The sequence below is a fragment of the Anguilla rostrata genome, chromosome 6 (genome assembly GCF_018555375.3).
Source record: "Anguilla rostrata isolate EN2019 chromosome 6, ASM1855537v3, whole genome shotgun sequence".
Classification (NCBI taxonomy): domain Eukaryota; kingdom Metazoa; phylum Chordata; class Actinopteri; order Anguilliformes; family Anguillidae; genus Anguilla; species Anguilla rostrata.
In genome coordinates this window covers 46,222,622-46,250,579 of record NC_057938.1, presented here as the reverse complement: position 1 = coordinate 46,250,579, position 27,958 = coordinate 46,222,622, and the positions used below count along the sequence as shown (strand labels likewise).

The following is a 27,958-nucleotide window of genomic DNA, read 5'->3' as shown; positions in this document are numbered from 1 at the left end:
GTTGTAAATTGGCTATACAGCTTCCTTTACGTGAGAGAGCACCAAATGCATCCCTTTTATGAGAATGACTTCATTTATAAGGGAATGTCCCCTGTGAGATCACTAGACTTCCATAGCAACAGGTCACGCAAAGTGTAAATAATTAATACAAATAAAGCCGTACTGAGGTAAATGGATTAGTTGTCTTGCATAGTTTGTCAAAATACAATACAGTATATGTATTCCAAACATACTGATTCATACTAAATAAAAAACAAAAAATGGATGCAGTCTATTATTGCAAGCTCTTGAATTGACAAATGATTTTGCACCAATAGGAACAGCTTATGGCCAAGGCTTGGTTAAATCTAAGGTGAAAAATGGATATTGGGTGGGAGTGGGTGATACATGTAAAATAAAAAGCATACAGACATCCATAATTTTTCAGCTGAATGGTAAACAAAGAAAGGCATGAAATAAAGATGCACGCTCAACTAGAGCTTCTGTGATTCACTTAACGGTTTTTCAAAATGAGGGGGCGCATTGATTTAGCCCGATTACAGATTTTTGGTTTGCAAAATATGTAGTTTTTATATCATCACCTTTAAGAAAAAGCCAATATAATTTGATCTGACAAACTTGCTCATCGTCCAGGCAATGTTGCTTATGATTAAGTAGCTTGTTCTGTTTTAACAATAGTAATGCTTTGTATCTCTGCTCTCCTCTCTACAAACATCAAAGGATACATCTGTGGGGCAATTAGACTCACACAGAGGGTCTTGCACATGTTTACAAAACCCAGCTTATCCTGGAGTTTCTTCTTCTTTGAAACTTTTATTACTTCATTGCCTTCTGGACATCAACATTGCCAGAGAATGCCTTTCAAAGACCATGTTCCTATTGATTTTAGGTTGAATGAAATCTGTAACATTTAATTGAAATCACTGATTGAAAACCTTAATGTCCATATAGATTAGGTTACATGGAAAATATTTTGCCTGAAGGTGAGATTACAACTAACTGTATTTAACTTGAACTTGGGTTAATTCAGTGATTAAAGAATTATCGAAACTATCCAGAAATATGAGTTTATTCTATTAACACGCGTTAGCTTTTAAGTTACTGTAATTACTTATTTCTAATAAAAACCCGTTTTCAGTGTAATATATTACTTAAAGTTACAATCTCTAAGTTTTCAGTTTCGTTCTCTTTGGCGGTACCAATGGCGAGAAGCGGTAATTGCAGGTGTGTTTTTGGACCTCACTTCCCATAGATCCAACCGGATCCAACCAGTGTCACCTGTGTGACGTCAGTCAGTTGGCACCCGGGCCACGCCAACTATTACACTTATTATTTACTGAATAAAAATGGTTGTTGTACAAGTAACGTTATGTACATACTCATTCATTGTCTAACATTAGGCTAACTTAAGCTCTCTTTACACTGCCGAGCCGGGTTAAAATGCTGTAGCAGACCTGGGGTAGAATTAGTGATAATCAATTTCCACAAACATTCTTTATCCACCTTTTGCTCAGTATGAACATCTTTACAGTGCAGAGAAGAATTTGCGGGATTCGCTGTGGCTCGTGCAATTATGTATCTTGTGCATCATCATCGGGAGTGATTGTTGTGTGATATTTTTAAAACAACTGCCTTGTTTCTGGTTTTGCTAGCTAAACTGTTCGAGAATCAAGCTGAGCTAGGTGTTAAATTAGCAATAAGAATAAGAAGAATGAAACAAAAACAAAGGAGATTTCATCAAAAAAGGGCATCAAGGTTGAAGGAACATTTGAGGAAGCATAATAAAATAATAACAACGCTAATCCATACTGCCATATTCTTTTATTTAGTTTTCTCCAGCTTGACATCTTTACACAGAAATCAGACCTGGCTCTGCTCCACCTATACCCCGGCTTATATATTGATGAACTTGATGGCAATGTAAATAACGGTAACGTTAAGGCCAGTTAAGATCAATGATTCGCAATGAGATGAAACGGTTTTAGAATGTTGCAGAGAAAATTGCAGCGGTGTGAACTGGTTAGTTGCAGAGCCTCTGAAGCCGTTGCCTAGGGTCTCAAAAGACCCACCTTGTCAAATCGCCAAGTGCAGTTTTAGAACGTTTACAATCAGACGTCTTGGAATTTTGCAAGTTGCATCCAGTCTCGTTGCGAATCATTGATCTGACCTGGCCGTTAGTTAGCTACATTGCAATTCTGCAACAAGGTAGCATTGCATTTGAGAGGTGGTTTGGGAGGTCGGTACCGGTCGGTAGCGTTAGCTAGCATTTTTCTAATTGTTAGCTGACATTAGATTGTGTTAATTACATTAGCTAGCTGGCTAATGCAACGTTACCTGATATGAGAGATGGATACTGTGCGCAACGTTGTCTAAACTGATGTTGCCTTTATTGACATGGTCCGGTAGCTAGCGTTAGCTGTGCAAATAGCTATGTAATTTAGTAACGTTACATTGTCATCAAATGTAATACGAAACTACATCAACAAATAATATGACCTCTCATGTTACACAAAAACTTATTAGGGTTCCATAACTCCCCCCCCTTTAACTCTAGCAGACACCGGAAAAAACAGTACGCCGCTCACACACAAGTGAACTGAAGAGCAAGCCTGTTGCGTTAGCTCCGCCTACCCTCTCTGGCAGACCAACCACTGATGGGTGATGGAAAACGCGTCACTATCTATGCGCCTCTTGTGATTTTTTTCCCGGGAATGTCGCCACAGACACCCAGTTCTTTAATCATAAATTATAATAATAATAATAATATAAATGAATATAATAACAGGCTCAATCACCATTGTGTTACCTAATTCAGCGACAGATAGTGACTTAACAGACGTTTATTTTAATGAAAATCTTCGAGATTATTACTTTAAACTGCCTAGAATCCCTCATTATTTTAAACAGTTTTTGATAATAATTTCAGTTAGCTGGGGAGATAGTGGTTGTGGAGACTACACTATCAAATAAAATTACAGTAGTTAAGCTACTGAACCTGTAGTTAGAAGGCTGAAAGTTCAGGTTACAGTATATGAAGAATAAGCATAGTGTCCAGCTGCAATCTTGACATTAAGTGAGGCAAGCCAGCAATTTTGGATTACTGATTATATTAAGTAAAATAAAAATTATCTTTTATTCCAAAACTATAATACTATACTGTCAGGTGTGTTATATGTATATACTGTATGTATCTATGTATTTATTACTGTATGTATCTATGTATTATTATATGTGTGTTATATATATACTGTATGTATCTATGTATTTATGTGAGGCCTGCAAAGCAAAGCTGTGAAAACAAATTTCCCCCTGAGGGACAAATAAGTATTGTATTGTATTGTATTGTATTGTATAACAGATAGGGCTAGATTAAGAATCATGTGAACAAGGCACAAATATTGCCTGACTCAAAGATTGGAACAAATATTTACTCTTAAAAAATGCAAGACATGAAGCCATTTTATAATTATCTTTCAATAAATAGATTCATATTTGAAGAACTTGGATTTAATATTTTCAAAGAGACAATAAGTTTTAATGCTTTTTGAAACCAAGGATAAAATAAACTGTAGATTATAGGATTTAAAGTAGAATTAAAGTAACCTAGCCAGACAAGCACGTCAAAGATGATTACAGGAGTGCTAAAGTTAGTGTACGGATCAATTATCATGTTCACAAAGAAAGGCATCCAGCAAAGAATGAAGACCCCCATAACAATTCCCAGGGTTTTTGCTGCTTTGCGCTCAGAACTTCGAGACAGTTTGTTCTTATTCTCCTCATTCAATTGCTTTTGATGATTCATGTCTCCAATCTTTCTGACATGCTCCCTGGCCACAAAAAATATTTTGACATAAAAACCCATCATAATAGAGCAAGGCAGAAAAAATGCAATTAAGGTATCCAGGACCCCCCACAAAGAATTGAATAGCAGAATGCAACTACCCAAACAATAAATCGATGCAATATGTGCTTCCAGCCCTTTTACATTAGCCTTCGAATAAAGAAGGCCATAGGAGTATACACCTGCAATTACCCAACTCAGAGCACTCATAAGCCATGCAATGGGGATGGTTATTCTTGTGGAATAATGCAGTGGATTGCACACTGCCTGATAGCGGTCTATGGCAATGAAAATCAGATGAAAAAGGGATGCACAGGTGAGGAACATATCAAAACTGGAGTGCAGTAAACAGAAGGCATCTCCAAAGTACCAGCAGCCCTCAACAGATCTTATCATGCTGAAGGGCATCACAACCATTCCAAGTAGCAGGTCTGCTACTGCCAAAGACATCACCAGTATGTTTGTTGGTGTATGGAGCTGTTTAAAGTGTGCAATGGAGATGATGACAACCAAGTTCCCAAGAATTGTGAAAATCATTCCTGCCACAAAGAAAATATACAAGATAAACTGAGCCGCCCAAGTCTGACTGATTTTAATGCAGGATCCATTAACTGATGGAAAACAGAATTGTGGTGCATTGAGGTCCTGATGTTTCAAAATATCCATTGTTTTCTTTAACCCAGCTCACGTCATCACATCAAACCCTTGAAGTCAAAGTCAATCAATTGATAATATAGAACAAGCATAAAAGAAAAATCTTGTTGTAAACTGCCTATACAGCTTCTTTTGCATGAGAGAGCACAAAATGTATTCCTTGTATGAGAATGACTTCATTTATAAGGGAATATCCCCTGTGAGATCATTAGGCTTCCTTAACAACAGGTCACAAGTGTAAGTAATTGATACAAATAAAGCTTATTTTATAGGTAAATGAGGTAAATGGCTTTGAAAGATCAGTTGTTTTGCATAGTTTGCCAAAAGATAATAAAGTGTGTATATTCCAAACATACTGATTCATACTAAATAAAAAACACAAAATTAATCCATCCATCATCTATACCCGCTTATCCTGAACAGGATCGCGTGGGGTGCTGGAGCCTATCCCAGCGTGCATTGGGCAAGAGGCAGGAATACACCCTGGAAAGGCCACCAATCTATCACAGGGCACACAAACCATTCACTCACACACTCATACCTATGGGCAATTTAAGGTCTCCAATTGGCCTACCTGCATGTCTTTGGACTGTGGGAGGAAGCCGGAGTACCAGGAGGAAACCCACGTGGACAACATGCAAACTCCGCACAGAAAGGCCCCAAGCCGAGATTCGAACTCATGACCTTCTTGCTGTGAGGCGACAGTGTTACACACTGCACCACCGTGCCGCCCCACAAAATTAATGCAGTCTATTATTACAAGCTCTTGAATTGACAAATTATGTTGCACCAATAGGAAGAACCTATGGCCACGGCTGGGCTAAATCTAAGGTGAAAAGTTGATACCGGGTGGGTGCAGGCGATACATGTAAAATAAAAAGAATAGAAACATAATTTTTCAGCTGAATGGGAAACAAAGAAATGCATGAAATAAAGATGCACGTTCAACTAGAGTTTTTGTGATTCACATAACGGTTTTTCAAAACGAGGGGGCACATTGATGTGGCCAAATTCCAGATTTAAGGTTTTCAGAATATTGTCGGATATCTAGTCTTTAGATCGTTTAAGAAACAGGCAATATAAATTGATATGACAGCCTTGCTCATAGTCCAGGCAGTGTTGCTTATGATTAAGTAGCTTGTTCTGTTTTATCCATAGTAATGCTCTGTATCCCTGCTATCCTCTCTACAAACATCAAAGGAAACATTTGTGGGGCAATTAGAGTCACACAGAGGGTCTTGCAAATGTTTACAAAACCTGAGGTATCCCGGAGTTTCTTCTTCTTTGAAAGTTTTATTGCTTCATTACCTTCTGCATAACCATATATCAGCATAACCAGATAATGCCTTTCAAAGACCAAGATCTTTTTTATTTTAAGTTGAATGCAATCTGTATTATTCAATTGAAATCACTGATTTAAAATCTTAATGTCTATATGGATTGTTGACGACTAACTGGATTTAACAAATATTTGTCTTCAAATATCACTGTGTTGGATTACCACCTAACATACTCGTGTTTGGATGCTTTATAAAGGCTAAAACCATGAATAAGTGGATAATATCATCCACATATAGTGCTCAGCCCTGCTTCCAACAAAATAGGGCAACTTTAATGTGTGAATGTGTCAACTTTCAGATTTGTGACAGTCCTTATCTGACCCTGCTCCCACCCTTCCACACCTCAGGAGCCATAGAAGCAAAGAAATCCCATTGTGTGCAGTGTCAAAAATCTAAATTTTGTTCTCGTTTCTTGTAATGCTTCAAAGATGAGAAAGCATAGAGGTGTATGTCATTATGACGTGTATTCCTCCCAAATTTGCACCTTTAGCTGCCGATATCTCTGTACAGAGATTGCTTTAGCCAGTCATTAAGTGAGGCTTAATTAATTACACCTTTATCTGTTAAATGAGGTTTATGTTGTTTTGCAGTATAATTCCTCTTCTAGGAAAGAATTATGAAATAAATTATGCTTGTATTTATCCCTTCTGCACATTGTGAGAAAGCAAGGGCACAAAAACACATAAAATAGTATAAAGAAGTGTGGCTCAAAGATAAATATGTGCCTCATTAATTCCCCTCCAGTGAGGACATTTGCAGGAGAGCAAATGATTGCATCATTTAATGGGACTGCATGTACTGACACCTTTGATTACCAGGATGCCACTGAGAGTCAAATCATCATTAAAAGGCTAACCTCACAGAGAGGTGCTAACAGAGTCCCTTGGTTCCTTCGTTTATGCAAGAAACAGACCAACAAAACAGCAGCTTTATGTTGGATGTATGTGGTGCGGTCTCAGCAGATTCATCTAAATAGGCTCAACTGACGTAATCATGTGCGCTGGTATTGGAAAACATGGTGTTGTTTTCCATTGAGAGGCCCACCTTTGCTACAAGGGCCACCAGCTGGGATAAATCGGTTTTAGCAGGTCATAAGCATATATTTCCTATCTCTCCTCACATATTTTTACGGTATAACATCAGAACATCCTAAAATACATGTGCATTAACCCAAACATGCAAATTTTACGGATGCCACGTTTGTCTTGTTTTACCAGCGCTAATCACCTATGTAAATATATTTTTTTAAAATGCTGGTTGTCTTGTTAGCGTCTATAAAAGCACTGCTAATCCATAGTAAATATGGCTCCAAGTGTCTGGAAGCTCAGCGTTCAAAGCCGTCCCATACCAGACAGACCATTCAAGACTAGCCATGTTAGTTCATTTTGGATAGGCAGATAGGGGCCAGAGTTGCTAATCTGTCTGCAGTTATCATTCCCAGTACCCATCCCCCACCTCCTTATCCTTTTGTTTTTCATGTTACTGGCTGACCTAGACCGGGTCATAACAGCTAGTAGCATTTTGTTTTTGGTACCAAACATTTCCTTTATGCAATTTACACTATTTTACATTAAAACCATTTTCAAACAAATTATGCAGCCTTTGTAGTTACTACTAGTGTGTTGAATGACATGCCACAAATAAGCAAATAAGTTTAGGTTCATGGAAACAGCTCTCGCTAGATGTGAATTAATGAGTGAATCAATTAATAAAAAGACAACCCATAAAATAGTGAAGCCATTGACTACAATTTTTCTATACCCCCCCCCCCCCCAATCCAGATTTCACCCTTTTTGTGTATGAAATGATGGTTAGCTTGCATTTTGCATGGCCTCTATTTCTACTGCACTGGGTTCAGTCTGTGGACAGCATCTCTGACTACCTGTATGCCTTCACACTACGGTTTCTTAATTACTGTAGATGGTTAGCTCATCACCCAGAGGTTCAATTACTAAACTGACACCATCTCCCTTGACAACCACCCAAAAGGAAAGACATGGAGGGCAACAGACCATTACATCACTTAGCACAAAAGTCTTTACTGACACCTTTAATTGTATGTAACCCAGTAAGGGTTGAGTTGTCATTAAGACGAACATCAAGGGGCAGTTAGGGTCTTCGTTTCTCAGATCTGTCTCAGCAGATTAAGGGATCCTGATTACGTGATCAGATGAGGTTTGGAAGACAAGAGTGTGAATTTGGTCAACGAAGAAGAGAAAGTATAGGAATCACAAAGCATATAGGAAATTGCATGTAATAGTCTTCCAGCAAGCGTTCTGCATATTAGTGCTGACCATTCCTGCCTAAGATATTAATGCCCAGAACACGTAGTATAGTTTAGCAATCATACCTCACGCCACTGCAGAAACTTTTTCAGCCATGACCCAAAGACATCAAACCATGCTTTTCATGACCTGAACACATGTCATTTTCATTAATAATAATTCATTGATAATTAATTATTAAACTGCTGACAATAGCCATGTTTTTCATACCTAAAAGCAAAAAGTAAGGATAAAGGTACTGAAATTAACTGCCAATTAATCACAGGAAGTGTTGTCAAATTAACAATGAGCATAGAATGAGTGCTCCAAGCTGCCAGACAAAAAAACCATGGGATAAAACAAAACATTTAATCTCATTAATGCAACAGTCATTAATGCTACAGATTCACTTTTTTATTTTTTATTTTTTATTTTTTATTTTTTATTTTTTATTTTTTGTTTGTTTGTTTTTGATGTCAAAAGTACAAAAAGACTGGACTGTGTGATGTTTAGCTAAAGCCGTCAATTTTATTTTTTTCACAGAATAACATTAATAAATGCTAACACTTTCTTCATATAGACTTAACTGCATTGCAATGTTGCTGTAAGATACACAATACCATGACCAAATGGATATCCCCCATGACCTAAGTTTGGCTGACCGAACCATGTGCACGGATGACCTAAACAAGAACGTTCTAGCTAAGCAAGTGTGTCAGTGACAACTATTATAAGCAGTTCGGTAGAGTGCAGTAGGAATTATGTGGGTCACATCCCTCTCCATTGAAAATGAATAGCTTCCGGCAAGAGCACCACGAGAATGCCGTGTTTGGTGTAAACCCGTGGTAACTCATAAAGATTTCACGACCCAATTGATACACATCCGTTCCTAATAGAGTAACTATTTTTTTCAGAAACAGAAGTTCCCATATGTATGCTCTGAGCATTGTTTAATTTCTCTGTTAACATTTTTAAAGTCATTTTTGAACTCTTAAATGCAGTCAAAATGAGCAGCTGTTATGGTTTTCAGAATGATATGCTCCTTGTAATACTACTCAGCAAAGACAATAGATATGTGGGAGAGCATGGTTTAAATGCAATCTCAACTGTCAAGGAAGCAGATTATTGCAAATTCAGGGATCTGATCACCAACCTCAGCTTATTTAAGGGAGCTGATTTCCCTAAGATCAAATGTCATGTTAAAAATTATTTTTCTGATTTCTGATTCTGCTCCCAAGACAGAATATTCAACCAGTGTTAGCCAACCATACGTTCCTATGTAGAGTATTCTACAAACCACTGTACTCCACTGAATTGTGTACACATTAAAATTTAAACATATATGAACAAATTCTAGTACCTTCAAATGTCCTGCACTAGTAAAGGCAATTATGTAAACAAATTAGGTTAAAAAGACTAACTGACCAGCACTGAATGAGTGATAAGAAATTAACAATATTAGGTTCTTCATATGTGTTTTGTTTCTGTGTTCCACGTTTAAAACAAATAACCCTCCTATTTTCATTGCATAATTTCATATGCATTACAGGTCCACATCATGTGATCTTTTGTTAAAGGAGATTTAGCTGTCTCATAGGGGATCCTCCTGGAACAAGTGTATAAATAGTGCTGTTCTTTTATGAAGAATACATTCAGTGCTGCAGCCCTGTTAGACTACAGATGACAAGGTACAAAATATGAGCAACAAGATTAATTACTGAGTAAATTTATTCTTTTTGGTTTGGAGAGGGTGAGGAAACAGGTGGATGGATGATTTAGTACACCAGGAGCCTGATGCACAGGAATACTATTATCCCTCAACTAATGGATCCTGTATTAAAGGAAATCAAACCATTGCAGCTCAGGTCACCTTGTATATTTTCTTTGTGACAGGAATGATTTTCACAATTCTTGGGAATCTGGTTGTCATCATCTCCATCGCGCACTTTAAACAGCTTCATACACCAACAAACATACTGGTGATGTCTTTGGCAGTGGTAGACCTGCTACTTGGAATGGTTGTGATGCCCTTCACCATGATCAGATCTGTTGAGGGCTTCTGGTACTTTGGAGATGCCTTCTGTTTACTGCACTCCAGTTTTGACATGTTCCTCACCTGTGCATCCATTTTTCATCTTATTTTCATTGCCATAGACCGCTATCAGGCAGTGTGCAATCCACTGCATTATTCTACAAGGATAACCATCCCCATTGCATTCCTTATGAGTGCTCTGAGCTGGATCATCGCAGCTGCATACTCCTACGCTCTTCTTTATTCAAAGGCAAATGTAAAGGGCGTGGAAGATGACGTTGCATCGATAAATTGTTTGGGTGGTTGTGTTCTTTTATTTAATGCTGTATGGGGTCCTCTGGACACCATGATTGAATTTTTTGTGCCTTGTTTTGTTATGATGGGTTTGTATACAAAAATATTTTTGGTGGCCAGGGAGCATGCAAGAAAGATTGAAGACATGAAACATAAAATACCTGTGAATGAGGAAAATAGGAACAAACTTTCTCAACGTTCTGAGCAGAAAGCAGCAAAGACACTGGGGATTGTTGTGAGTGCCTTCATTATTTGCTGGTTGCCGTTCTTTTCAAATTCATTAATTGATCCTTACACTAACTTTGCCACTCCTCCTATTGTTTTTGATGCATTTGGTTGGCTAGGTTACTTTAATTCCACTTTAAATCCTATCATCTATGGATTATTTTATCCTTGGTTCCAAAAAACATTGAAGCTCATTATTACATTAAAAATATTCACTCCACATTCCTCAAATATCAATGTATTTTCTTAAAGGTGATTGTCTGTAAGGTTACAGTAAACAAAAATGCAGTCTAATGAGCTTCCCTTTATCTTTATCTTGTAGAGCTTTATTAAAGTGGAATTCATAATACCAGCCTTGCATTAATTACCTACTGGTTCTTATTTAAACAAGTCAAATATATGGGATTTTATCAGTGTATAGCTGAGATGCTACATTATTTCAAAATTCATCAGACATTCTGCACATATTTCAACAATCTGTATAATTAATTGAATATACAACATAATATCCTCTATGGTTGTTTTTTTTATATTTTCTTTTGAGGGGTGATAGCAGGTTGACATTATCTAAGTGATATTCACATTCATAGAAATTGTCAGGTTTTACAGTTGATTGACAACTGTTCTTTTTTTTCTAGTCTGCTTTATTTTAGGGTCAATTGATAAATGTTGTTTCATGGTGCCTTCTGAACACACTTAATGAAATTATACATCCATTCCTGGACTGGTACTTATATTCTGTACAAACTGCTTTTCCATGTTCTTCTGTCAAGCAAAATGCATGTCGGAAGAAATATTCAGAATTTGGTAATGTTTTTCTTGACACAGTCCATTTCTTTCGATTCCTTAGTTTTTTTATTTCATGGCACTGAAACTCACAGTACTTTGATACGATAATACTTATTGAAGCCACATGTTAATGCAGTACCTTATTCATAACAATTAATCATTATACCTATACACAGGGGTGTCCAATCTTACTCAGGAAGGCCCATGCAGGTGAAAACTTTGGATGAGTTTGTATGACTGCATAGAATTCATTACACATTTCAGGCAATTGCCGCCTGCATGAAGTCAGACATGTTAACATGAACACGCCTGGCTACCATTACAGTAGCTCCCCATCACCAAATGGGGGTCTTGGTTTAAAACAAACAAGATGTTTGCACCAGCATCTGAGATTCAGCCAGTTGCAAACCTGCTTGGAACACCTCAGGCCAACAGGGAACCCTGAAAACAACTAAGTTCGCTTCTAAAAGAGAGAACTGCAGCTACTGGATGCAGATACCTAGAAAGAGAGCACATACTTGCATGCACTGTCCCTAACAGAAGATTTGTGCTACAGTGGTGTAATATGTTTTGTCAAGAAGTATTTTGGGGTGAAAAATTATAAGTTTGGCTGACCGAACCATAGTTTGTGCACCGATGACCTAAACAATCACTTGCTAGCTAAGCAAGAGTGTCAATTATTATAAGCAGTTTGGCAGAGTGCAGTAGGAATTACGTGGGTCGCCTCTCTCTCCATTGAAAATGGATGACTTCCAGAAAGAGCACCATGGGAATGCCGTGTTGGGTGTAAACCCGTGGTAACGGGTTTAAATGCAATCAAAATGAGCTGCTGTTAAGGTTTTCAGAATGTTGCGCTCCTTGTAATACTACTCAGCAAAGACAATAGATATGTGGAAGAGCATGGTTTAAATGTAATGTCAACTGTTAAGGAAGATGATTACTGTAAATTCAGGGATCTGATCACCAACCTCAGCTTGTTTAAGGGAGCTGATTACCCTAAAATCAAATGTGGTGTTAAGAGATTATTTTTCTTATTTCTGATTCTGCTCCCAAGACAGAATATACAATCAGTGTAAGCCAACCATTCGTTCCTATGTAAAATATTCCACAGACCACTGTACTCGACTGAATTGTGTACACATTAAAATGAATACATATATGAACAAATTCAAGCACCTTCAAATTTCCTGCACTAGAAAAGGCAATTATGTGATAATTATGTAAACAAATTAGGTTAAAAAGACTGACTGACAAGCACTGAAGTAGTGATCAGAAATTAACGATATTAGTTTCTTCATATGTGTTTTGCTTCTGTGTTCCACATTCAAAACAAATAACCCTCCCATTTTCATTGCATAATTTCATATGCATTACATTACATGTATTTAGCAGACAATCGTATCCAGAGTGACTTACACAACATTTTACACAGCATATTTATTGCATCCATTTACACAGCTGGATATATACTGAAACAATGCAGGTTAAGTACCTTTCTCAAGGGTACAACAGCAATGTCATACTCAGGAATTGAACTTGCAACCTTTAGATTACATTTCCATCACATGTGATGTTTTGTTAAAGGAGATTCAGCTGTCTCATAGGGGATCCTCCAGTAATTGTGTGGGTGTAGACAAATTTGGTTAAAAAGACTCAATAACCATGACTGACAAGCACTGAATGAGTGATAAACAATTTACAATATTAATTTCTTCCTATGTGTTTTTCTTCTGTGTTCCACATTCATAACAAATAACCCTCCCATTTTCATTGCATAATTTCATATGCATTACTGATTCATACCATGTGATGTTTTGTTAAAGGAGATTTAGCTGTCTCATAGGGGATCCTCCTGGAACAAGTGTATAAATAGTGCTGTTCTTCCATGAAAAATAAATTCACTGCTGCAGCCCTTTCAAACCACAGATGACAAGTTAAATAATATGAGCAACAAGATTAATTACTGAGTAAATTAATTCTTTTTGGCTTGGAGAAGGTGAGGAAACAGGTGGATGGATGATTTAGTACACCAGGAGCCTGATGCACAGGAATACTATTATCCCTCAACTAATGGATCCTGTATTAAAGGCAATCAATCTATTGCAGCTCAGGTCATGTTGTATATTTTCTTTGTGACAGGAATGATTTTCACAATTCTTGGGAATCTGGTTGTCATCATCTCCATCGCGCACTTTAAACAGCTTCATTCACCAACAAACATACTGGTGATGTCTTTGGCAGTGGTAGACCTGCTACTTGGAATGGTCGTGATGCCCTTCAGCATGATAAGATCTGTTGAGGGCTTCTGGTACTTTGGAGATGCCTTCTGTTTACTGCACTCCAGTTTTGACATGTTCCTCACATGTGCATCCATTTTTCATCTGATTGTCATTGCCATAGACCGCTATCAGGCAGTGTGCAATCCACTGCATTATTCCACAAGGATAACCATCCCCATTGCATTCCTTATGAGTGCTCTGAGCTGGATCATCGCAGCTGCATACTCCTACGCTCTTCTTTATTCAAAGGCAAATGTAAAGGGCGTGGAAGACGACATTGCATCGATATATTGTTTGGGTGGTTGCGTTCTTTTATTTAATGCTGTATGGGGTCCTCTGGACACCATGATTGAATTTTTTGTGCCTTGTTTTGTTATGATGGGTTTGTATACAAAAATTATTTTGGTGGCCAGGGAGCATGCAAGAAAGATTGAAGACATGAAACATAAAATAACAGTGAATGAGGAAAATAGGAACAAACTTTCTCAACGTTCTGAGCGGAAAGCAGCAAAGACACTGGGGATTGTTGTGAGTGCCTTCATTATTTGCTGGTTGCCGTTCTTTTCAAATTCATTAATTGATCCTTACACTGACTTTGGCACTTCTCCCATTGTTTTTGATGCATTTGTTTGGCTAGGTTACTTTAATTCCACTTTAAATCCTATCATCTATGGATTATTTTATCCTTGGTTCCAAAAAACATTGAAGCTCATTATTACGTTAAAAATATTCACTCCACATTCCTCAAATATCAATGTATTTTCTGAAAGGTGATTGTCTGTAAGGTGGTCTTCAAAACTAATTTTACAGTAAGCAAAATACAGTCGTATGAGCTTCCCATTATCTTGTAGAGCTTTATTAGAGTGGAATTCATAATACCAGCTTTGCATTAATTACCTACTGGTTCTTGTTTAAACAAGTCCAATATATGGGATTTTATCAGTGTATAGCTGAGACGCTACATTATTTCACAATTTATCAGACATACTGTACATATTTGAGCAACCTGTATAATGAATTGAATATACATCATAATATCCTCTAAGATTATTATGATTTTAATGGGTGATAGCAGGTGGACATTATCTAAATGATATTCACTTTCATAGAAATCGTCAGTTTTTACAGTTGATTGACTGTTTTTTTTTTTTAGTCTGCTGTATTTTAGTAATTTTTGTTTCATGTTGCCTGCTGAACACAATTTATGAAATTATGCATTCATTTCTGGACTGGTGCTTAGATTCTGTACAAACTGCTATTCCATGTTGCTCTGTCAAGCAAAATGCATGTCGGAAGAAATAGTCAGAATTTGGTAATGTTTTTCTAGACACAATCCATTTTTTCTATTCCTTTGTTCTTTATTTTATGGCACTGAAACTCACAGTACTTTGATATGATAATAGTTAACAAAGCCACATGTTAATGCAGTACCTTATTCATAACAATTAATCATTCACCTATACACAGGGGTGTCCAATCTTACTCAGGAAGGCCCATGCAGGTGAAAACTTTGGACGACTTTGTATGACTGCATAGAATTCATTACACATTTCAGCTGATTGTCGCCTGAATGAACTCAGACATGTTAACATGGACATGCCTGCCTAGCATTATAATAGCTCCCCATCACCAAATGGAGGCCTCGGTTGAAAACAAACAATATGTTTGTTTCACCAGCATCTGAGATTCAGCTCATTGCAAACCTGCTTGGAACACCTGCAGGCCAACAAGGAACCCTGAAAACAACTGTAAGTTTGCCTCTAGAAGAGAGAACTGCAGCTACTGGATGCAGATACCTAGAAAGAGAGCACATACTTGCATGCACTGTCCCTAATAGAAGATTTGTGCTACTGTGTTGTAATATGTTTTGTCAAGAAGTATTTTGGGGTGAAAAATTATAAGTTTGGCTGACCAAACCATAGTTTTCGGAATGGTACGCTCCTTGTAATACTACTCAACAGAAACAATAGATAAATGGAAGAGCATGTTTGAAATGTAATATCAACTATTAAGGAAGCTGATTACCATAAATTCAGGGATCTGATCACCAGCCTCAGCTTGTTTAAGGGAGCTGATTACCCTAAGATCAAATGTGGTGTTAAGAGATTATTTTTCTGATTTCTGATTCTGCTCCCAAGACAGAATATCCAATCACCGTAAGCCAACCATTCGTTCCTATGTAGAGTATTCCACAAACCACTGTACTCGACTGAATTGTGAACACATTAAAATGAATACCCATACAAACAAATTCTAGCACCTTCAAACATTCTGCACCAGTTAAGGATATTATGTGGCCCCCTGGTCCAGTCAGTAACTGTGGGGGTGTAAATAAATTAGGTTTAAAAGACTCAATAACCATGACTGACAAGCACTGAGTGAGTAATATAAAATTTACAATACTAGTTTCTTCCTGTGTGTTTTGTTTCTTTGCAAGTTCCACATTCACAACAAATAACCCTCCCATTGTCATTGCATAATTTCATATGCATTACTGATCCATAACATGTGATGTTTTGTTAAAGGAGATTTAGCTGTCTCATAGGGGATCCTCCTGGAACAAGTGTATAAATAGTGCTGTTCTTCTATGAAGAATGCATTCAATGCTGCAGCCCTGTTAGATTACAGATGACAAAATACAAAATATGAGCAACAAGATTAATTACTGAGTAAATTGATTCTTTTTGGTTTTGAGAGGGTGAGGAAACAGGTGGATGGATGCTTTAGTACACCAGGAACCTGATGCACAGCAGTACTGTTATCCATCAACTAATGGATCCTGTTTTAAAGGCAATCAACCCATTGCAGCTCAGGTCATCTTGTATATTTTCTTTGTGACAGGAATGATTATCACAATTCTTGGGAACCTGGTTGTCATCATCTCCATCGCACACTTTAAACAGCTTCATACACCAACAAACATACTGGTGATGTCTTTGGCAGTGGCAGACCTGCTACTTGGAATGCTTGTGATGCCCTTCAGCATGATCAGATCTGTTGACGGCTGCTGGTACTTTGGAGATGCCTTCTGTTTACTTCACTCCAGTTATGATATGTTCCTTGCAACCGCCTCCATTTTTCATCTGATTTTCATTGCCATAGATCGCCATCAGGCAGTGTGCAATCCACTGCATTATTCTACAAGAATAACCATCCCCATTGCATTCCTTATGAGTACTCTGAGCTGGATCATCGCAGCTGCATACTCCTATGGTCTTCTTTATTCAAAAGCTGATGTAAAGGGCCTGGAAGACTACATTGCATCTATACATTGTTTGGGTGGTTGCATTCATTTTGTTCTTTCATTCAATGCTTTATGGGGTGTGTTGGACACTTTGATTGCATTTTTTGTGCCTTGTTTTGTTATGATGAGTTTGTATGCAAAAATATTTTTGGTGGCCAGGGAGCATGCAAGAAAGATCGGAGGCATGAATCGTAAAATACCAGTGAATGCGGAAAATAAGCACAAACTGTCTCAAGGTTCTGAGCAAAAAGCAGCAAAGACACTGGGAATTGTTATGAGTGTCTTCATTATTTGCTGGTTGCCTTGCTTTGTAAATTCATTAATTGATCCCTACACTACCTTTTCTGCCAATCATGTTGTGTCTGATGCATTTGTTTGGCTAGGTTACTTTAATTCTACCTTAAATCCTATCATCTATGGATTATTTTATCCTTGGTTCCAAAAAACACTAAAGCTCATTATTACTTTCAAAATATTCACTCCACATTCCTCAAATATCAATGTATTTTCTGAAAGGTGATTGTCTGTAAGGTAGTCCTCCAAGCTAATTTTACAATAAGCAAAAATGCAGTCTTATGAGCTTCCCTTTATCTTTATCTTGTAGAGCTTTATTAGTGTGGACTTCATAATACCAGCTTTGCATTAATTACCTACTGGTTCTCATTTAAACAAGTCCAATATATGAGATTTTATCAGTGTATAGCTGAGACGCTACATTATTTCACAATTTATCAGACATACTGTACATATTTGAGCAACCTGTATAATGAATTGAATATACATCATAATATCCTCTAAGATTATTATGATTTTAATGGGTGATAGCAGGTGGACATTATCTAAGTGATATTCACTTTCATAGAAACTGTCAGTTTTTGATGGTTGATTGACAACTGTTTTTTTTTTGTTTTTGTTTTTTGGTGGTCTGCTATATTTTAGTAATGTTAGGGTCAATTGATAAATGTTGTATCATGTTGCCTTCTGAGCACACTTAATGAAATTAATCATGCATTTCTGGACTGGTACTTATATTCTGTACTAACTGCTATTCCATGTTGCTCTGTCAAGCAAAATGTATGTCGGAAGAAATATTCAGAATTTGGTAATGTTTTTCTAGACACAATCCATTTCTTTCTATTCCTTTGTTCCTTATTTCATGGTACTGAATCTCATAGTACTTTGCTACGATAATACTTATCGAAGCCACATGTTAATGCAGTACCTTATTCATAACAATGAATCATTCACCTATACACAGGGGTGTCCAATCTTACTCAGGAAGACCCATGCAGGTGACTTTGTATGACTGCATAGAATTCATTACACATTTCAGCCGATTGCCGCCTGCATGAACTCAGACATGTTAACATGGACACGCCTGCCTACCATCACAGTAGCTCCCCATCACCAAATGGAGGCCTCGGTTGAAAACAAACAATATGTTTTTTTCACCAGCATCTGAGATTCAGCTCATTGCAAACCTGCTTGGAACACCTGCAGGCCAACAAGGAACCCTGAAAACAACTGTAAGTTTGCCTCTAGAAGAGAGAAGAACTGCAGCTACTGGATGCAGATACCTAGAAAGAGAGCACATACTTGCATGCACTGTCCCTAATAGAAGATCTGTGTTACTGTGGCGTAATATTTCTCGTAAAGAAATATTTTGGGGTGAAAAATTATAAGTTTGGCTGACCAAACCATAGTTTGAGCACTGACGACTTAAACAATCACTTGCTGGCTAAGCAAGAGTGTCAATTATTATAAGCAGTTCGGCAGGGTGCAGTAGAAATTACGTGGGTCGCCTCTCTCTCCATTGAAAATGAATGACTTCTGGCAAGAGCACCACGAGAATGCTATGTTTGGTGCAAATCAATGCTAAGTAATAATGATTTCATGACCCAATTGATACAGTATTTCCCATTACCCAAACTTTGGTCGTGACCCACGTCTTTGTGCACCTCTGCCTTACATAATAAGTGGCTAATGTTGAATTGTTTTTGTGTGACATAGCAGAAGCTTTGAAATATAGGGCAGTACTTCTCAAACTCAGTCCTGGAGCTATGTCAACAATAGCAATTGATGAAAGGATTATTCATGCACATCTAAACAGGTGCTGGGTAACAAAAAAAATAAATCCAATGAAGAAACAACCCACATTCTGCGCAAAACTGGATCTTCATCAGGTCAATACAGCACACTTCCTCTACCTGTTACATTACATGACCATTAATGTGGGCCCACAACCTTACCTCTTTTATACAACATACATGAACACATTGACACAGTAAATGCCAGTGAGGAATAGATCTCACAATAGTGTGATTATTTGGTTGAATGATTAAAGTGTTCACATATCAAGCCACCTAACTGCAAGTAGTATAATAAGTCTAACATTGACAAAAGTTAAGCTGACTACCATCATAAATCATCAATGAATATCTGCAAGTTTAATGTTCATAACAAGCTACAGTAGCTAGCTAATTAGCTTCCAACCAATAATAATAATAATAATAATAATAATAATAATAATAATAAAAAAACTTTATTTATATAGCACCTTGCATATCATAAAATGCAGCTCCAAGTGCTTTACATGAGAAACAAACAATAGAAAGATAGAAGATAAGATAAAAATAGAAATAAAATACATTTATAATGATAATAGCAGAAATGATATAAATTAAAAATAAAAATTAAAAAATAATAAAGAAATAATAATAATAATAATAATAATAATAATAATAATAATAATAATACAAAAATGATATTGAACTTCACTAACTTTTCCTGCAAAGTGCAGCTGGAACAAATAATACAAGGCACCTGATTGATCAACACGGTATTGTATGAAGAGGAAGGCAATTTCCTGCCTGAATCCCTCCATCTCTGGGCAGTGCTATAGTTAATCATGTGCATCCTTAGCAACTGCAAACCACAGTCAGCACTGGCAGATTCAGGATTATGCTTCCTGACCATAGTATATGGATCTTCTATGTGATACAGCAATATTTATTATGCTGTTGAAACCCTTTCGATGCAAAAACGTTTTTTAAAGTCATCATTAGTTGACTGAAAAATTAAACAATCCTCGCATGCATACGAGAATGTCTGTTTCTGAAAAATGATAGTTATTTTTGAGGAAGGGATGTGTAGTGGTACACCAACAACCTTAAATTAAATTGAATAAAATTTAAAAGAATGCAATCAAAATGAGCTGCTGTTAAGGTTTTCAGAATGTTACGCTCCTTTTAATACTACTCAGCAAAGACAATAGATATGTGGAAGAGCATGGTTTAAATGTAATGACAACTGTTAAGGAAGATGATTACTGTAAATTCAGGGATCTGATCACCGACCTCAGCTTGTTTAAGGGAGCTGATTACCCTAAAATCAAATGTGGTGTTAAGAGATTATTTTTCTGATTTCTGATTCTGCTCCCAAGACAGAATATCCAGTCAGTGTAAGTCACATTAAATTCAATACATATATAAACACATTCTAGCACATTCAAATGTTTTGTACCAGTTAAGGATATTATGTGGCCCCCTGGTACAGTCAGTAACTGTGTGGGTGTAGACAAATTAGGTTAAAAAGACTCAATAACCCTGACTGGCAAGCACTTAATGAGTGACAAAAAAATGTACAATATTGGTTTCTTCCTACGTGTTTTGTTTCTGTGCGAGTTCCACATTCACGACAAATAACCCTCCCATTTTCCTTGCATAATTTCATATGCATTACTGATCCACAGCATGTGATCTTTTGTTAAAGGAGATATAGCTGTCTCATAGGGGATCCTCCTGGAACAAGTGTATAAATAGTGCTGTTCTTTTATGACACATTCAATGCTGCAGCCCTGTCAAACTACAGATGACAAAAATATGAGCAACAAGATTAATTACTGAGTACATTTATTCTTTTTGGTTTTGAGAGGGTGAGGAAACAGGTGGATGGATGCTTTAGTACACCAGGAACCTGATGCACAGCAGTACTGTTATCCATCAACTAATGGATCCTGTTTTAAAGGCAATCAACCCATTGCAGCACAGGTCATCTTGTATATTTTCTTTGTGACAGGAATGGTTATCACAATTTTGGGGAACTTGGTCGTCATCATCTCCATTGCGCACTTTAAACAGCTCCATACACCAACAAACATACTGGTGATGTCTTTGGCAGTGGCAGACCTGCTACTTGGAATGAGTGTGATGCCCTTCAGCATGATCAGATCTGTTGAAGGCTGCTGGTACTTTGGGGATGCCTTCTGTTTACTGCACTCCAGTTTTGATATGTTCCTTACATCAGTCTCTATTTTTCATCTGATTTCCATTGCCATAGACCGCTATCAGGCAGTGTGCAATCCACTGCATTATTCCACAAGAATAACCATCCCCATTGCATGGCTCATGAGTGCTCTGAGTTGGATCATCGCAGCTGCATATTCCTATGGTCTTCTTTATTCAAAGGCAAATGTGAAGGGCCTGGAAGACTACATTGCATCGATATATTGTTTGGGTGATTGTGTTCTTTTATTTAATGCTTTATGGGGTGCTCTGGACACTTTGATAGCATTTTTTTTGCCTTGTTTTGTTATGATGGGTTTGTATACAAAAATATTTTTGGTGGCCAGGGAGCATGCAAGAAAGATTGAAGACATGAAACATAAAATAACAGTGAATGAGGAAAATAGGAACAAACCGTCTCAACGTTCTGAGCAGAAAGCAGCAAAGACACTGGGGATTGTAGTGGGTGTCTTTATTATTTGCTGGTTGCCTTTCTTTGTAAATTCATTAATTGATCCTTACACTAACTTTGCCACGCCTGCCATTGTTTTTGATGTATTTGTTTGGCTCGGTTACTTTAATTCCACTTTAAATCCTATCATTTATGCATTATTTTATCCTTGGTTCCAAAAAACACTAAAGCTCATTGTTACTTTTAAAATATTCACTCCACATTCCTCAAATATCAACGTATTTCCTGAAAGGTGATTGCAGTCGTACTGTATGAGCTTCCCTTTATCTTTATCTTGTAGAGCTTTATTAGAGTGGAATTCTTAATACCAGCTTTGAATTAATTACCTATTCGTTCTAGTTTCAACAAGTCCAACATATGGGATTTTATCAGTGTACATCTGAGATGCTACATTATTTGACAATTTATCAGACATACTGTACATATTTGAGCAACTTGGAATATACATCATGACATCCTCTAAAATTATAATTTTTTAACAGGGTGATTGCAGGTGGACATCATCTAAGTGATATTCACTTTCATAGAAACTCAGTTTTTACAGTTGATTGACAACTGATTTAAGTGTTCCTGTGCGCTCTTTTTCTAGTAACTGATTTATACATTTTGTACAAGCTAATTTATAACTTCACCTGGAAAGTTATCAATTTATCAAATAACTGCCAGGCAAATGTGTGTGTGTGTGTTTTTTAATAGTCTGATGTATTTTAGTAATGTTATCGAGAATTGATAAATGTTGTTTCGTGTTGCCTTCTGAACAACACACCTAATGAAATTATGCATACATTTCAGGACTGGTGCTTATATTTTGTGCAAACTGCTATTGCATGTTGCTGTGTCAAGTAAAATGCATGTCTGATGAAATATTCATAATTTCAGCCAATTGCCACCTGCCTGAACTCAGACATGTTAACATGAACACACCTGCCTACTATTACAGTAGCTCCCCATCACGAAATGGAGGCCTTGGTTTAAAACAAACAAGATGTTTGTTTCACCAGCATCTGAGATTCAGCGAATTGTAAACCTGCTTAGAACACCTCAGGACACCAGGGAACCCAGAAAACAACTGTAAGTTTGCCTCTATAGGAGAGAAGAACTGCAGCTACTGGATGCAGATACCTAGAAAGAGAGCACATACTTGCATGCACTGTCCCTAATAGAAGATCTGTGGTACTGAGGTGTAATATCTTTTGTCAAGAAGTATTTTGGGGTGAAAAATCACAAAATAATTATTACATGAATATAAACTGTGCCACCGTAAATATCAAATAAATACTGTCTTGGTTTTATCTGTTTTTTATTATAAATCAAACAATGCAAGTCAAGTCATTGGTGTGACCAGTAGTAAAAATACTGCATCAGGCATGTTTTAGTGCAGAAACAATATTTAGATCTATTCACTAAACACTTCTCTGTTACCCTCAGGGTTTATCATCTCCCTTTCTTTGTGACTAACACACACATACACACACACACATAGTACCTGCCGATCTGTATTTATTAGGCACAGTGAAAATGTTGCAGACTCATTATTAGTCAATTCCCAAGTCTAACTATTATATTTTTTCATCCACATTGATTTCACTGATGGGTATGCAGCATTTCAGAATATTTCTGACAATACTCTTCTGTTTTGTTAATGTTAATGACAGTTCACTGAGTTCATAGAAATGGAGCATATTCTGAAGTCATGAGCAAAACAATCAGGGATGTAGTCAGATCCATGTTTTGAAACATATGTTTATGAAGAGCATTTCATGAGTAATATTGATTTCTTGCTTCTTCTTTTGCATGTTTACACCACTGTGCCACCTGTTAAGCAATTCAATTCCAATTTAATTCCATCACAATGTTCATACCACAATGATTTTCTAATAAGCCATTAAACCAACAACATACTGTGATCACAAGGTCGGCTGGAAGCATTTGCTAGTATATGTCTCTGTTTCTTTTATATTTAAAGATATCACAGAAGCAAAAATAAATGGAGAAAAATTCCAGTCATTCAGAGTTAGTCACCTTCGTTGAGGTCTGATGACTCAGTGACAGTGATTAGTCCTTTAGAGGGGTGACAAATTAAAGGAAAAACCAACATAAAGTGTCTTAGTAAGGTGTTGGGCAAGGGGCCAGCTTTCGGTTCTCAACCTCAGCACTGGATGCAATGTCGCCCCCTGCTGATATCTATGATTTCCTCTCAAAAAGCAAGTTTCCCCATTGGGCTCCATTCATTTTTGACAGCAAAAATAAAATACTTCCACTCAAATACTGATGTTAATCTGACCATATCACTTTTTTCCACATCTCTGTAGACCAGTGCCTATGGTTTTTGCACCACTGAATTCTCAAATGTGCATTTGTCTCTGTAATGAAGGGTTTATGCCCTGCAACCCTATTATGATATCTCTTTCTATGTAGTTACCAACAGACCGTTCTTGCTGACACAGTCTGAACACATCCTGCTTTGACATTCTCAGTCACCTTCTGTTTCTCCTTACGTATCGCACTAATGCACGAGCATCACGGTCATCGAATGTGTGCTTTCAACCACCCTATTTACTGATGTTTTTCTCATAGATCTAAATGCAGATGTCACTTTAGTCACTGTTCCTATTTAAACACTAGCTAGTCGAGCAGTCTTTGTGACTGAAGTTTCTGCCATCTGTGCCCCAATAATGAACCCTCTTTCAAAGTCACTTAAATCTTTTCCCCTTGTTATCTTGATCCAAAATCAGCTTAACCTCTTAGCGCATTGCCCCTAGTGGTGGGCACGCCCGCGTGCCTAAATTACTAAACTCAAACATTCGGTGCTACTGCAAAACAGAAGATGAAAACAGAAACGCGTTGTTTCAGTTTCATTAGTAGACGATACATGACAACTATGCCGAAAACGGAGTTTCGCAGCCCCACCATTGTCGCTCCCGTCGTTCATTTAACACACACCCCCTCCCTGCAGTCTCATCTAAAAAACACCCCCCACCCTTGACATAATGGACAATATTGTCTATCTTGGCATTCATAAAAAATATTCTTTCACCACTAAAAAATCGTATTCCGTCATAGCAACAAGATAAACCCGACAATAGCCCTAAGATATGCCTATACAGCAGTGAAAACGCTGCTCACTGAATAACGAAATAAACGAGAAAAAGTTTTTTAAAATGATACCATGTCATTCTACAGTCAATATCTGGGACTAAATATTGAATAAATATAAAACCTTACTGTTGGTTTTACGTGTAGAGATGTCCCTTTTGAGACTGCGTGGTCATATATTGTCTTGGACAATCCGTTTGGGAAATATAGGCGCATCTGTGACGCCTGGGTATCTTCCAAAATAGCTGTGCGTAACACCACACCTGTTGTTTACGGCGTCGTCGCCCTTTTTGGTACAGTCTGACTAGATTTACAATTCATTTATTCGGTAGGCGAGAGTATAAGCTTTCTAACGATGTATAACATGTCTAATTCTGCTTTCGGAATAGCGTTTTATAGGTCAGCGTAACAGAAAATATTCTTAGCATAGCATTCACTTACGCAATCACACTCTGTTAGCAGACAAATACGATGCACCTAACGAAACATGTTCAACCATATTTCGTAATTTCTTGGAAAATACTATTATTATTGAGGACTTCTGAACATAGCTAAGCCATATGTTTGCTGATAGACCTAGCTGACATCGTTTTCTGGAGCAAAACAGAAGCGAATAGAACAATATAATTGATACTGTCTCTCTGTCTCTATCTACTGAACATAGAGGAGATTTCACTATTGCTATGTAAGTATTATCGTTCAAAATATTTCGGTTATATACGTTCTTTTTGAAATTGAGTATTTTTAAATAGGTTAGTGGTGTTATATAATGTAAATATTTCACACTGTAATGTAAGCGTTAGACGGAAGTGTAATAGTTTTTGTGAAGCATGAAACAGTGATGACGTCAGAGCTGGAACATTGCCAAAACGTGGTGGACGGGTGAAAATTGTTTTCATGTTGTCTCATCCCCATACAATAAAACATACGAGAGTACAGAGTATAGAAATACACACGAGTTAATTATTACACATTTAGGTACTGTACCGCATTGAGTGACAATGTTTTTGCATTATTTTTTTAATCTGATAGCAATGTTTCATCTTAAACCCTCATAAGGGGCTCATTTATATGCTTTATAATGGACAAAAAACATTTTATTCAATTTTGGAGAGATTTTGGATATGTTTCTGGACACCTAGCTATATTAGACCACTGTACTGACTGAAAGCTTATAATTCCCATTTGAAAATTATGCAACAGTGATTTTCTTGAGTCAAAACAGTTGATTTGTAGTGAAATACATGGATATGTTATGATTTACAGCAATGCATAATTTAGACATTTTGGATAGATTTGGAGATGCTGGGTACACTGCTTAGTTTTTGCTTCATACATCTATAGTAGTTCTACATATCCACCCTTAGATTTTATGAACTTGTGGTCAAGAAGTTTTTGACCTAGCACATGTATAGTTTAACCTCCTGCATATATTCAATCTCGCAGTATTTCATTGCGAACTTAAAAAGTGCAAATTTATTTAGGATTTTTTGTCAAAACAATTGCATGTGTGGCACTTTATTTCTTCCAAAATTATGAATATAAACTAATCTGTGTTAGTATTGTAAATTGTACAAATGTCTTGCTTCATTTAAGCCATTTTTCAAGTCTCTGTGGTGTTCACGTCTGGAGTTATAAAGCTTTAAATAGGGTACCCCCTAAATGGGCAAGGATTGGCAAAATTTGGCTTGTGCCTTAAGAGGTTAACTGGGCCAGCTCAGCATTTTTACATGTCAGAGAGCATGATAGGATGTTTACTGTATCATGCAGTTTACCATATGGAAGCAACTGTATTCATTGTTTCTCCATTCATTTATTCAGGTTTTTCCTTTAATTTGTCACCCGTCAAGCTACATAATTTCTACCTATATGGCCACTTTTAAAAAACTGTCATTTTATGTAGTCAAACTTACAGTACATCCAACCTTTGGAAACCTATATCTAAAGTACAGCTACCAGCTATGTAGTCTTGAACTACTGGATTTTGTCTTGGGCTCAGAATTCAAGTTACTGCACTGGGGGGGTCGATCTTAACATGTAGGGACATGACACAATCTTTCTGTCCCGGATGCTCAAGATAATGATCACCCCAATCCACAAATGTAATCCTACAGACATACAGAATTCACCATTTGCAAGCATATTATTTGGTTGGATGAGTATAGTGTTCATCTATGCCAACGAACTGCAAGCAGTATAATCAGTTGGTCCAGCAACAACAAAAGTTATGATGATTTCCATCATGAATAATCTATGTGTATATGCACATTTAGGGTTCACATAACGAGCTACAGTAGCTAGCTAGCTAATTAGCTTGGAAACAATTTTGCTGCAGTTAATCATGTACCTCCTCAGGGCTACTGTCATCACTGGCATAGTCAGGATTATTTTCCAGCCCATATTATTTAAATCCCCCCGCCCCCCCCCCCCCGGATATTAATATATTACACAATTAGATTGTAACCCTTTGAATTAAAAAAGCAACGATCACTTTAAGAATTGTTAACAGAGAAATTAAACAATCTTTGCAGCATACATATGAGAATTTCTGAGAAATAATAGTTGTTTTGTGAGGACTGGATGCATAGTGGCACATCAACAACCATCAATGAAATTTAATCAAATTAAAAATAATCCAGTCCCTATTTGCTTTTATGAATTGCATAATGTAACACTACTCAACAAAGATAACATAAGTGTGGAAGAATATGACCTCAAAGGTCATAGGTTTGATTCCTTGAGCAAGGTGCTTAACCTGCATTGCTTCAGTACATACCAAGCCGTATACTGTAAATGGAGGCAATATAAATGTAAAAAAAGTGCAAGTTGCTCTGGATAAGAGCATCTGCTAAATGCCTGTAATGTAATGCTGATTGCATTACATTACTTTAAACTCAGTAAAGTAATCTTCTGGAAGACATTGCAGCTGGGCCCTGTTACAATTCATGCATTCCAAATTGCATAAGAGAAAATTAAAAAAGGTTTTTCTCAATAACCCAGACTGATAAGCATTTAATAGATATGCACTTGATAAGTGCTGAGTCATCAACAGTATTGTTTTTTTTACTGTGTTTATCACATAGAAAGAAAGTACAAATAACCCTCTCATTTTCATTGCATCAGCATGATTTCATATGCACTATTG

At 37.0% G+C, this 27,958-nt stretch overlaps 5 protein-coding genes across 5 annotated transcripts; 4 read left to right on the top strand and 1 right to left on the bottom strand.

Annotated features, from left to right (window-relative positions):
* Positions 1-3,466: 3,466 nt before the first annotated feature.
* LOC135258043 (trace amine-associated receptor 13c-like) lies at positions 3,467-4,585 on the bottom strand. Its single transcript, XM_064341239.1, has one exon. The coding sequence runs from the start codon at positions 4,505-4,507 to the stop codon at positions 3,467-3,469; it is 1,041 nt and encodes a 346-aa protein (XP_064197309.1). The 5' UTR covers positions 4,508-4,585.
* Positions 4,586-9,994: 5,409 nt separating this feature from the next.
* Positions 9,995-10,900, top strand: LOC135258042 (trace amine-associated receptor 13c-like). The gene has a single exon (XM_064341238.1). It carries the CDS (start codon positions 9,995-9,997, stop codon positions 10,898-10,900), a length of 906 nt encoding a protein of 301 aa, XP_064197308.1.
* A 2,680-nt stretch (positions 10,901-13,580) lies between these two features.
* LOC135258002 (trace amine-associated receptor 13c-like) lies at positions 13,581-14,563 on the top strand. The gene has a single exon (XM_064341199.1). The coding sequence runs from the start codon at positions 13,581-13,583 to the stop codon at positions 14,490-14,492; it is 912 nt and encodes a 303-aa protein (XP_064197269.1). The 3' UTR covers positions 14,493-14,563.
* A 1,817-nt stretch (positions 14,564-16,380) lies between these two features.
* LOC135258001 (trace amine-associated receptor 13c-like) lies at positions 16,381-18,128 on the top strand. The gene has a single exon (XM_064341198.1). It carries the CDS (start codon positions 16,433-16,435, stop codon positions 17,480-17,482), a length of 1,050 nt encoding a protein of 349 aa, XP_064197268.1. The 5' UTR covers positions 16,381-16,432; the 3' UTR covers positions 17,483-18,128.
* Positions 18,129-20,912: 2,784 nt separating this feature from the next.
* On the top strand, positions 20,913-21,953 carry LOC135258041 (trace amine-associated receptor 13c-like). Its single transcript, XM_064341237.1, has one exon. It carries the CDS (start codon positions 20,913-20,915, stop codon positions 21,951-21,953), a length of 1,041 nt encoding a protein of 346 aa, XP_064197307.1.
* The last annotated feature ends 6,005 nt before the right edge of the window (positions 21,954-27,958 follow it).

Excerpts from the sequence above, each read along its gene's own strand:
- LOC135258043 (XM_064341239.1), bottom strand. The coding sequence starts at position 4,507 with ATGGATATTTTGAAACATCAGGACCTCAATGCACCACAATTCTGTTTT.
- LOC135258042 (XM_064341238.1), top strand. The coding sequence starts at position 9,995 with ATGATTTTCACAATTCTTGGGAATCTGGTTGTCATCATCTCCATCGCG.
- LOC135258002 (XM_064341199.1), top strand. The coding sequence starts at position 13,581 with ATGATTTTCACAATTCTTGGGAATCTGGTTGTCATCATCTCCATCGCG.
- LOC135258001 (XM_064341198.1), top strand. The coding sequence starts at position 16,433 with ATGGATGCTTTAGTACACCAGGAACCTGATGCACAGCAGTACTGTTAT.
- LOC135258041 (XM_064341237.1), top strand. The coding sequence starts at position 20,913 with ATGGATGCTTTAGTACACCAGGAACCTGATGCACAGCAGTACTGTTAT.